A 12,857-nucleotide genomic window follows, 5' to 3' on the forward strand; every position below is an offset into this window, starting at 1 on the left:
TCAGGCGGCGCCTAGAGCCGCCAGCACTTCACTTCTGCAGCTCCGCGTTCTTAGTCAGCGCCGGAGCCGCTTGCATGTGCACAGGTCTGCTGCAATCCCTGCGGCTCTCCCTGCGCTCCTAGTATGTGCCTGGAGCTGCCATCACCTCACCTCTGTGCACCCACACCAAGTTAGGCCTGTTGTGCTGCAAGGGCGTTTTGCCAGTGGCCCCTTTCCTTCCCCTTGCCTGCTCAGCGGAGATGGTTTTTGGTTTCCGGGTAGTTAATTCTGCGCCATTTTGCACCGCACACTGTTGGCATTAGGCCCTGCCCCCTTCTTCTATTCTCTCCCCCCCCCCCCCCCCGCAGCCTGCAAACTGAGGGTTTGAACACCCTCCTCTGTTGTCATCTTTTGGGGGCTTAAAAGGTGCCTACTCAGAGCGGCCCTGGCATGCTGCAAGGAATGGTTCATGCTCTGCTCTGCTGTCAACACATGGGCGTGCCTCAGCAGCTACTAAATGTGTATATATTAAAAAAAAAAAAAAATACAGCCTCTCTGTACTGGAGGGACCCGGGTCCTCCCTAGCTGCCGTCAGAGTAGTTCTATCACCGCAGCCTAGTTCCCACAGTATACAGCGTACTGCAGACACTGGCAGTCAAAATTATTCCATATAGGAGTGTTCATTATTGTTTTGGGACCTTTTTATAACAGTATTTTCAATAAAAGTGAAGTTTTAATAATAAACACTAATAAGGCGGGCTATTTTCTAAAATGTTTTTTTTTGTTTTTTTTACCACGTTGCCTAGGTAACTCGGTGACTGGGGTTTGGTGTATTTAGTTATATACACCCTCTCCCACCTTTGGGCACTTTTGGTTTTGTTACTTCTATCACCATGGTCTCGGAGCGCCCCGCTATCACTATTGCTGCGATCACGTCTGCTGCTGTCGGCCTCTATAGAGCCTGAAGAAGTTGCACAATCGCAGTGAAACGTGTTGCATCTTGGTAATAAAGGTTTTATCTCTACCCATTGACTATACTGCGAGTTGTTCCTGCGCCAAGCTGAGCCGGCATCCTTGTTGAAGCTACCTTGATTTTATATACCTCATCTAGCCAGAGGGCAGCGGACTTTTATATTATATGCATTACCATTGTTGTGTATTGGGCTGCACAACATTTAAGGGCGAGCGGTTTGATATTATCGCCTTCATTTTTATGCCCCCGTGTTTAATTGCACTAATGGAGCGCTCTGATTTTTTTTTAATTTTTTTTTAGATTTCCTGTTCTTGGAGCCGTAGTGGGGGCTGGAACCTGGGGCATCTGTGGCACTCCTGCCCAGCTCCTTTCCTCCTTCCCTGGGGGTGGTCTTGCTGAACCGCGTTACTTCTAGTCTTGTCTCAGAAGTACATTCCCCGGTGCTTTTCGCTGTGGCTGGCTTTGCTCGCACACTTCAGGTGTGGGACCTTCCGGAGTCCTGGGAACCTTTTAGTTCCCATGTCTTCCGCCCCGGTGCTCAGGGATGCCCCTTCTCAAGGCATTCCAGTTCTTGTTGGCCATTTTCCCCCCTTCTCCTCCTTCGGGGTCAGTGTCACCAAGCACGGATGGTGTTCTGTTCAGCTGAATTACACCAGTCTGGCCAGATTTCAGTTTGTGTGGACGTGTTTCCCTCGTCCTGCTCTTGACTATGGTTTTGGCTCTGGATCATGTTCTCTGAGACTTTTCCTCCCAGGTCCCATGGTGTGTTCATGGGATGGTGGTTCTGGTACCTGAAGCCTTTTGGTTCTCTTTATTTTAGTATTCACTGTACCTCTCAGCAGATGGCCCTGTTTTCCAGAGGTTCGAGCCTCCACCTTACTACTTCCCAAGTGCATGCAGATTTCCCTCGTGTTTTCTTGCCAGATTCTCTTGTATTAGTTGTTTCTCTGGCTGAAGTTCTCTTGTCATTCTCACTTTCCACTGCGTTTTCCTGCCAGGATAGTTCTCTGGCTGGTTCCAGGGTTTTCTGGGACCTGGCTTCTTCCTGCCTTCCAGGATGGTGTGCGACAGACGACAATTATTGTTCCTCTATGCGGCCATCGGGTCTTTGGTCTGTGCACAGAATGGTTTCTTCCCTGGCTTCCTGCCCATTCCATGGGTTGTGGGGGCTTCCAGATGCTCATTCTTGCTCCTGTTGCCTCTCAGCCCAGGGCTTTGCCCACAGGCTTTGCGGCGGTTGTGGTTCAGTCTCTGGACTGACTCTATCTCTCTCTCTCTCTGGCAGTTTTTCCCACTGCTTTCCCCTGCTTTCATACATCCCATCAGTATCTGTGTCCCCCAATGAAGAGCGACCGAGAAAAGTAGTTTTCATTTTTTTTTTTTTTTTTACTCCCCCAAAAATCTTTCTCGTAGCCTTCATTGAGGGACACAGATACTGATGGGTATATGCTCTTGCCACTAGGAGGCACTGACACTAAGGAAAAAAAGTTGGCTCCTCCATGGCAGGATATACCCTCCCACTGGAAGTGAGGTAATCAGTTTTGTCACAAAGCAGTAGGAGAAGCCAACAAGAGATGTTTCCAAAGGACCCCAGAAAGGAAAACTCTAATAAAAAAAACAAAAAAAAAACAGAACCGCAAATTATTATCCGGAAAAGACATGAAGAAAGGGTGGGTGCGGTGTCGCCACATGAAGGCTACAAGAGAGATTTTACGGTGAGTACAGAAATTAAACTTTTGCCTCATTTATTGGTTCTATAATTCGAACTGTGTATATGGCAAAGGTGGTGTTAGACACGTGAGGCTCTGTTTGGGGCCTCTGTTTGAATAACAAGACAAAAGAACACTGAATGCAGTATGTTTTCCCCCATTACACTCATGCAAAATGGGAATACCCTACAGACCACATTAACCTCGCTCCATTGATTTAACTCGAGACAAAATCAAACCTATATAAGCTGGGTATCATTTTAATCGTATGGATCTACCGAGTAAAGATAAGGTGGCGTTTTTTACAAAAAATGCACTGTGTAGAAACGGCAGCCCCCAAAATGTACAAAATGGCGTTATTTTTCTTCAATTTCGTCGCACAATAATTTTTTTCCTAGTTTGCTGTTGTTTTTTGGGTAATTTTGGGTTATTACAAAGTAGAATTGGTCCCGCAAAAAATAAGCCATCATTTGGGTCTGTAGGTGCAAAATTGAAAGGGTTATGATTTTTAAAAGGTGAGGAGGAAAAACGAAAGTACAAAAACGGAAAAACCTGAGTCCCCAAGGGGTTAAAGCCTGTCCGGCACCATTCATGGCCGGTGTCAAGCCCAAGGCCTGAGCTTGAGAGAGATCCTTCTATGTATTTGTGTATAATGTTTAACCTGTTAAGGACGGCGGGCGTATCCATACGCCCCCGTTTTAAAGTTCTTAAGGACTGAGGGCGTATGGATATGCCCGTGGGAATTCCGGTCCCCGCCGCTAGCCGGTTGGGGACCGGACCGTGATGTCTGCTGAAATCATTCAGCAGGTATCCCGGCACATCGCCGAGGGGGGGTCCTGAGACCCCCCCCCCCCAATGTCGGCAATCTGAGAAAATCGCATGTCAATTCAGACATGCAGTTTTCTCCTATTCTGGGCTGACCAGGTCTCTGGTGACCCAATCACCCAGAAAATAGGGATGATCGGAGCGAGATTGCAGTGCTGAGTTCTGACCAATGGCAGCGCACAACAGGGGGTTGCCATGGAAACCATGCCTAAAGAAACTTTGGAGAACTATGATAGTCCTGACCCCCACCTGATAAAACTAGGAGGGAGGATTTTTCCCTATGAATTCAGCTATATAACTTAGATGCTTAGAGTTTGTTTTGTGTTACAAATCTGGACACAACATCCTGGAAACAGCAAAGAGAAACCTTTGTTAAGGCTGGTTCACATCACGTTTTCTCCCATACGGGAGCGAATACTGCAGGGGGGAGCTAAAACCTTGTGCTCCCCTATGACTTTCTATGTGCTCCCGTATGTAATTAATTTCAATGAGCCAACCGCAGTGAAATGTTCGGTCTGGTCGGCTCATTTTTGCGCCATATGCGCTTTTACAACCAGATCTAAAACCGTGGTTGACCACAGTTTTAGGTCCGGGGAAAAAGCGCATATGGCGCAAAAATTAGCCAAACCGAACGTTTCACTCCGGCCGGCTCATTAAAATGAATTGCATACGGTAGCGCGAGGTTTTAGCTCCCCCTGCCGTATGTGCTCTCTTATGGGAGAAAACGTGATGTGGACCAGCCCTTACAATCTCACAAGGACTGCTATGAAACCATGATCATATGTAAGGAATCTTGTTCATCCAAGTTGATTTCCTGAATTGTCTGTACATTGTTTGTTTATTATGTTTTGTAACCTGTATGTAATTTTTTTCTGTATTTTTGTACATACATACAAAATATATTTTGTACAATTCAGCTCTGGTTTTTGATCTCTAAATATGAGTTCACCTTTCTGAAAGAAGCTCGGGTCTATATATTTACAAAAGGGTTAATTTTGTAACTTGCTGGGACTAGTAGTAGTAGATGTCCAGAGGTCTGGTGGCATTAACCCTTGCACTAGCACACTCTCCCCTGTGTCCCAATCAGGTGAGATCGTGACAGCCGGCTGGATCCATTTGTCACTGCCTAATAGAATCTGTGATGGAGGCCCTGAACGGAGCCCCCAATGTTGTGAACCTAGCCTTAGGATATGTTCAGACGAGCAGATCCACAGCGTATTTTACGCTGCAGATCTGCCACTGAAGGACCGCTACATGGTGCCTTCTTAGATGTGCCTGCTCGGAGTGGCAATATGCTGCTACGGGCGGACACACCGCAATGTGCGAGTCGCAATGCGCAGTATACTCGCATATTGCGGCAGCTCTCGGCCTAGCTCAGGGAGCAGGGGGAGTGGCCGCGATGTGTGCGAGTACACCGCGCATACGTGGGGACTCGCACATAGCAGCAGTGTGTCTGCTCGTAGTGGCGTAGTGCCTCTCCAAACAGGCACATCTAAAGGCACCCTGTAGGGGTCCATCGGCGGCGAATTAACAGCGTGAAATACACTGTGGATCCACTCGTCTGAACGTACCCTTAAAGAGGTTGTCACCTAGTGATGGTCTGTCATTGCAAAAAAAAGATACCGTAGGCCTTTGCAGGATTGAGGAGGCTTTAGTTACATGCTTACTGCTCTAGAGGGAAGCAGAGTTTGCTGAAAATTGTGGTCATCCTTATTCAATGCTTGAACTTGTCATGTCCAGGTTCACTACTTTATTGTGTCTAGGTCACTAATTTATTGTGTATCATTCTTTCCGTCAGGTACCTAAAATACGGTTCTGGTACCAGCCGCTGTCCCCTTCCCGACATGCTACAGTATGTGTTGGAGTTTGCAAACACACAGTCTGCAGCAGGAAGCCATGCTGTGGATGTGACAGATATCTCGGTGCTTTCAGCAGATGACTCTGGTTCCTCCGATACTCAACCACAGGAAAATGGGTAATTTCATTTATGGTAAAATGCAAACCTATAAAATAGATGTTCTAGCTAACCTTGTAAATGAAGTGCCGCACAGCCAAAAGCAATTTTCTTAATGCTATTTGATGCGGATTACAAAGCCTTATCTTCATTTGTTCTCTGTTTTTGTTTTATGTGTGTGTTTTGTTTTTGTTTTTTTGTTTTTGTTTTTTATTTTGTGTTTCTTTAATAGGCCAATATGCGAGTTACATTGTTAAAAATGCTTCTTCAACAGTAAAACAAATGTTTCTCCTGCATCATATGGCATTTCTTTTGATGAAAAAGATTAAACATTTACTTGATCAAACACTTGACATTCACTTCACTGTTTGTCACTAAATTCACTTTCCTAAAAGAAGTACAGTAAAACTCCTTTAATCCGACACTTGATGGTCCACAAATTTGGATAATCTGTCAATTTGCAAACCTAATCCCATGCCAGATTACTGGGTAGAATACTTGATGGGTCTAAGACAGTGGTCTCCAAACTGGGAACCTCCAGATGTTGCAAAACTACAACTCCTAGCATGCCCGGACAGCCAACGGCTGTCCGGGCATAGTGGGAGTTGTAGTTTTGCAACATCTTGAGGTCCACAGCTTGGAGACCACTGATCTAAAATGATATGGTGGACAATGGCAGGTCAGTTGTAATTGTTTTAATTACTTTGTATGTCTAAATAATCTGTTAATCTGATTATATTTCTGATTTTATTGCAGCATACATGTTTTATGGATTTTTAGATAATGTAACATTTATTCTGCATGTTTCATGCTATTTGTTTCTGAAAAGTATAACAAGTATCCTTTTGTTTTTGTCTAGTACTGTAGCCAATGGATGCAATGAGCACTTGGACAGTGATGATTCAACAGTATGCAGCCCATCTGCAGAAAATGCTTCCTTGCCATCTTCTCAGCAGTGCCTCTACATGGCTCCAGCACCCAGAACTGTTAGCAAGGAAGAACTGCAGTCTGTGGGGGCCTGCTTACAGAGATGGAGAGCTGAGGTTGAACAAGACATTCAAGGTGAGCGCGGCTGGTGTCACAAACAGTGAAAAAACACCACTCAAGGTTTTATGCCATTTCTTCAGCCAAAGCCAGAAGTGGATGCAGCGGAAATGAGATGTATAATAAGTCATTCCTTTTATATCCACTCCTGGTTTGATCTAAAAAAAGAAAATAATAATAAATTAAAAACTTGATTGAAAAACTTTAGCTGTTTTACAAACCACATTTAGTCCCCCCCACACTTAACTCTTGTAGTAAATCGGACACCCTGCGGACCCGATTCCAGTCATTGGGACCCGGCAGTGTCAGTTGGGCTGCGGTCTGTTCAGCGGGGGAAAAAAAAAAGCTGAACGGGTCGGAGCACAACAGTTGTGTAAACTAAGCCTAGGATCTACTAGTTATAGTTCAAACAGTCAGGTCTTCTGTGATAATTTTTATTGAAATGTATTAATTGTTTTTGTTTATACTATGTGTTAAGCGGTTCTAAACTGACCATATAATAGAGACCTGTACAGTCAGTGATCATAGTTGTTACTTAGTGTAGTTAATTCGGGCATTAAAAAAAAATTAAAAATAAATTTCAAACAGGAACACTGATTACCCATTCTATTTTTTTCTTTCTGTAAATCCATAACTAGAGATCTGCTTTGAAAATTATATTGATATTTGTTCCATTCTCCTTCAGACTTGAAGAATTCAATTGCACGTATCAGAAAAACTATTGAAGATATTTACAATGATCCTCATCTATTAGAGGTAAAGATTTTGACATCATTCAAAAAATTTTTTTTCTTAAGGGCGTATTAACACACCGGATCACCCACTGGATTTTACAACTTCAAATCCGCCTCTGGCACGTCCTTTCAGGCAATACCCAGGGCAGACCTGGGGGTCTTTGTAGGACCCCCGGCTGCCCAGGTGTGCAGCAGCACCCCGCGATGCTCCGGGGTGCTGCAGGAGAGACAGAGGGAGCTTCAGTCCCGGCAGTGCAGCAGGGTCCCTGCTGTGTGATACAGCCGAGTCCCTGCCGCGATCTCGTGGGTGCACTGGGCAGCACCCACGAGAATAATGGACGAGTATAGACGTCCAGGTGCCGGAACGCCCACCAACCTGGACGTCTATACTCGTCCATGGTCATTATCGGGTTAAACGTACTAATTTGGTTAAAAAGTTTGCGTATTTTTTGTTTGTTGATTTTTGTTTGTTTTTTGCACAACAGTAATAGAAAAGTATGTTATCATGGGTATCATTTTAATTGTATTGACCCAAAGAATAAAGACATGTCATTTTTACCGTAAATTGTACGGCATGAAAACGAAACCTTCCAGAATTTGCAAAATTGCGGTTTTCTTTTTTTATTTCCCCACACAAATCGTATTTTTTTGGTTGCACCATACATTTTATGGTAAAGTGAGTGATGGCATTACAACGGACAACTGGTTGCACGAAAATCAAGCCCTCATACTAGTCTGTGGATGAAAATATAAAAGTTATGATTTTTTGAAGGCAAGGAGGAATTAGACCTTAAGGGGTTAATAAAGACTTCTTCATGGCTAGCAGTCTTCTTAAATATTGTCCCTGATTATCAATCTGCCTGAGAACAAAACTATCTGGTTTTATCCATAACAGCCTATCACAGGCCAACTTTTATTTTACTAGAGCTCATTAAGATATGAAGTTAAGCTGTGATTGGTTGTTACAGTTTAAGGCCTTAAGGACGGACCCATTTTTCACCTTAATGACCAGGCTCTTTTTTTGTAATTTTTTTTAAATGTTTTAATTTTTTAAATTTGACATGTCTCTTTTTCAAATGGTAATAACTTTAGAACGCTTTTTCTGAGCTGAGCGATTCTGAGATTGTTTTTTCGTGACCTATTGTACTTGCATTTTTGTTGACGCATGCAGCATTTTTTGTGAAAAACTCCAAAATATTGTGAAAAACTGGAAAATTTCTGGCTTGTGTGTTCCCGTATGACCTCCCTACAATGCCTGGCCATGCTCCTGATGAGGTGGAACTCCTGGACAGTCTGTGGTGCATGGAGCGAGTGTTGGTGGATGGAGCGAGACATGATGTCCCAGATGTGCTTAATCGGATTCAGGTCAGGGGAACGGGCGGGCCAGTCCATAGCATCAATGCCTTCCTCTTGCAGGAACTGCTGACACACTCCAGCCACATGAGGTCTCGCATTGTCTTGCATTAGGAGGAACCCAGGGCCAACTGCACTAGCATATGGTCTCACAAGGGGTCCGAAGATTTCATCTCTGTACCTAATGGTAGTCAGACTATCTCTGGCAAGCACATGGAGGGCTGTGCCCCCCCCCCCCCCCCCAAAGAAATGCCATCCCACACCTTTACTGACCCCACCGCCAATCAGGTCATGCTGGAGGATGTTGGAGGCAGCAGAACGTTCTCCAGGGTGCTTCCAGACTCAGTCATGTCTGTCACATGTGCTCAGTGTGAACCTGCTTTCATCTGTGAAGAGCACAGGGCGCCAGTGGCGAATTTGCCAATCTTGGTGTTCTCTGGCAAATGCCAAGCGTCCTGAAGGGTGTTGGGCTGTAAGCACAACCCCCACCTGTGGCCCTCATACCACCCTCATGGAGTCTGTTCCTGACCGTTTGAGTGGACACATGCACATTTGTGACTTGCTGGAGGTCATTTTGCAGGGCTCTGGCAGTGCTCCTCCTCCTCCTCCTTGCACAAAGGCGGAGGTTGCGGTCCTGCTGCTAGGTTGTTGCCCTCCTACGGCCTCCTCCATGTCTCCTAATGTACTGGCCTGTCTCCTGGTAGCACCTCCATGCTCTGGACACTATGCTAGCACAGCAAACCTTCTTGCCACAGCTGGCATTGATGTGCCATCCTGGATGAGCTTCACTACCTGAGCCATTTGTGTGGGTTATAGACTGTCTCATGCTACCACTCGAGTGAAAGCACTGCCAGAATTCAAAAGTGACCAAAACATCAGCCAGAAAGCATAGGAACTAAGTAGTGGTCTGTGGTCACCACCTGCAGAACCACTCCTTTATTGGGGGGTGTCTTGCTAATTGCCTATAATTTCCACCTGTTGTCTGTTCCATTTGCACATCATCATGTGAAATTGTCAATCAGTGTTGCTTCCTGAGTGGACAGTGGGATTTCACAGAAGTGTGATTGACTTGGAGTTACATTGTGTTGTTTTAAGTGTTCCCTTTTATTTATTTTTTTGAGCAGTGTAGCTTTCTATGTCTTTTTTTTTTTTTTTTTTTTTTTTTTCTGAGCAAAATTCATCTGACGCCAATGAGTAAGGGCTTATTTTTTGCGGGATCAGCGGTACTTTTTATTGGTGTAATTTTTACGATACGTTCTACCTTTTGATCTTTTTGATCTTTTTTTATTCCGCGGTTTGTACCAAAATTGTACCAAATTTATTTATTTTATTTTTTTACGGCGTTCCCCATGCAGGATAATTTACATTATAGCTTTATAGTACACGCAATTATGGATGTGGCAATACCTATTATGTATATAATTAGTGTTTTTGATCTTTGATGATAATACAGGGCTTTTATTGGGCACATATATACACTTTTTACAGGTTATACTATGCTGCAATACATTTGTACTGAAGCACAGTATGACCCGATCAGCGGAACACAGTACAGCCTGTGCGACCCAGCCTGTCGCTGGATCTCACAAGCTTCTGTAGCAGGCAGACAGGAGGTCATAATCTGACCTCCTGCTGCCATAGCAACCAACGGCGACCCGCGATTGTATTGCGGTGCCGACGTTGTGAACAGGGGGAGCGCGCTCCTCCTGTCAACACCATAGATGCCGTGATCAGGATTGATCACGGCATCTATGGGGTTAATGCTGCCAGGATCGGTGAGATTGCAGCCCCGGCAGCTGGGGTGGGACTCTGGTTGTGATTGACAGCTGAGTCCCGCCACCAATCTCCTGCGCTGCCCGCGGCAGTGCAGGAGATCACTAGGACGTATGCATACGTCCTGTAGCAGGAAGGGGTTAAACTATAGAATGTTCTCAAAGGCTTCTGTTACTAGGAGGCACAATCCAGTTTACGACAGTGTTGCCTTCTCCATTGTTCTGTTCCATCATTGCAGCAAAACAATTTTAAAAAGTTGACCAGTTATAGATTGATATGGCGTCCGGCATTTTACTGGACAAAATAGTGTAACATTGGCCCTCATTTACTTAGAAAATCGGGTTGTAAGTCTATGTTGCTTTCTTACCCGACTGCTTTTTTCCCCCGGTATTTATTATTATGTCGCATCCTGTTTGTCGCACTGGGTTTTGTTGGTTTTGGTTTCCAACTCCTCCTCGGGAAAAAATCCACAACAATTCAACAAATTCGGGTTGTAAACCTTTATAAATACGTGGCAAAGCTCAGAAATGTCGGGTTACGCCCCTTTTTCGGGTTTGGGAGAATCCACATCGGGTCCATCGGGAAAAAATGTTGCGTTGTGTCGCAGACTGGCGCACGATGTCTGCGACATGTTGCAGACAAAGATGCGCCAAAAGAAGTCGGGTTTAGAATAGTAAATGAGGGCCATTGTCCATATACGGCTCTTCATAGAAGCCTGTACGGAGTGGGTTTGAGACTACAGACTATTTTATAAAATGCCTTGAAATGAATGTGTGAACACATCTAAATTTAAAAATGCATAGTAGGCTTGTTGTTGATAGTAAATGGTTTTACCCAGGGGCAGATGTACCATGCGTCCAACTTATTACAGTGTTTCCCTACCAGAGTTCTTCCAGATGTTGAAAAACTATAACTCCCAGCATGCCCAGACAGCCTTTGACTGTCCAGGCATGCTGGGAGTTGTAGTTTTGCAACAGCTTGAGCCACTCTTGGGAAACATTGGTCTATTGCCACACAGGGGCTTGAGCTATGGATTTAATGGCTTTTAATGATTCCCTAGTTGCTTAACTTTAAACTTTTAAGTAGCAAGGGGCCCACATGTTATTTTGCACTGATACCACTGCTGTCTTTGTCCACTGGACATCTATCTTTTCATTCGGCAATACATTTTATAGAGATAGAGATAATATTTAAGCAAATATGTCTTGTGTGCATGTTTTTTGTGACACTAATGTACAGCTTTGCAGTGCATTAACTCCTAAAATAACAATGTTCGTCATGACAGCGGCTTTAAATGTTCTGTGTCATGGTTCAGTAGCTTGGACACACAGCCAAGGACTAGGGCACAGGAGGGAGGTTTGTTGGCTTTAGGAAAACTTGAATGAAGTCTAGGCTGGAATCAACAGCTGAGAATTCTGTCTGCGTAAGACGGGGATGAATGTCGCTGGAGATGGCTAAATCTGAGGCACTACCGTCATGTTGTTGAAGTGAGCTTATATAGCTAAATATATATATAATGACAGCAGAAAACATAAGCAGCTCAGTGTGCAGGAACATGACTACCAATTATTAGTGCCCCGAGGCTTTCTAATTACATGCCATCCTCTCACCCCACTGTATCACTAGCGTCATGACCTGCCAGTCACATCCTCTCCAGCCTGAAATAATATCCTTTGCACATTTGTAACTCTTGTGCTAAAGATATGGTTTAGGGAACCGCATCATATCAATTCCTTGATACAGTTTAATAATAGATCCAATAGATCTATTTTTGGATAAGTTGCATCCCCACTGTTGGTTTACAGGAACCCCAAGCCTATAACTGAATAGTAATGCAGCACGATTTTCAGGAGAATTGGTTTTCTTATTGTGTTTGTGTGTTTTCAGGATTTCCTACTCTCTTCTGTAGAAATATTTATTTACGTTATTTTCTTTATTTGTTCTATAAATATTATTTACCTAGGTCTCCCTGTCCTGTGTATTTTATTCATATACTGTTCCTTTGATATTCCCTTGGGGGATAGGCACATTCCTTTATTTGTCCTCAGTGCCACATGCACCCCATTTATGCCCTTTTCATTAGTTACTGTGTATGGATTTTAAGTAATTGTTTTTTTTTCCCCTCTTTCTATAGAGTAATGGTGAGAATATGTATATTTAATAATACATTTTTTTTAAGGTTCCATACAGGCTTCATGCAGTGCTGGTTCATGAAGGCCAGGCGAATGCTGGACACTACTGGGCGTATGTTTACAGCCATTCAAGACAGTGCTGGTTGAAGTGCAACGATATATCCGTGACAGAAGCCACTTGGGAAGAGCTGGAAAGGGACTCCTATGGAGGGGTGAGAAACGCCAGCGCTTACTGCCTCATGTACATAAATAACAAGCTGCCTTATCTTATTAAGGGTAAGTGTTTTATTTAAATTTTTTGTCCCCCCCCCCCCCCCTCTCATGCATCACATTTAAGATTTAAGTTCATCCTATTCATGTTTGTGGGGGATAATGGTTTTC

General features: G+C 44.2%; 1 protein-coding gene across 2 annotated transcripts in view; it reads left to right on the forward strand.

Annotated features, from left to right (window-relative positions):
• Positions 1 to 12,857, forward strand: part of USP28 (ubiquitin specific peptidase 28) — a 108,080-nt gene that overhangs the window by 53,097 nt on the left and 42,126 nt on the right. For both annotated transcript variants that reach the window (XM_056544187.1, XM_056544188.1), the window contains 4 exons: positions 5,285 to 5,461; positions 6,300 to 6,502; positions 7,170 to 7,240; positions 12,524 to 12,752. In XM_056544187.1, coding sequence (XP_056400162.1) covers positions 5,285 to 5,461; positions 6,300 to 6,502; positions 7,170 to 7,240; positions 12,524 to 12,752 — 680 coding nt within the window. The remainder of the gene's footprint in view (positions 1 to 5,284; positions 5,462 to 6,299; positions 6,503 to 7,169; positions 7,241 to 12,523; positions 12,753 to 12,857) is intronic.

The sequence above is a fragment of the Hyla sarda genome, chromosome 10, assembly GCF_029499605.1.
Source record: "Hyla sarda isolate aHylSar1 chromosome 10, aHylSar1.hap1, whole genome shotgun sequence".
NCBI classification, from domain to species: domain Eukaryota; kingdom Metazoa; phylum Chordata; class Amphibia; order Anura; family Hylidae; genus Hyla; species Hyla sarda.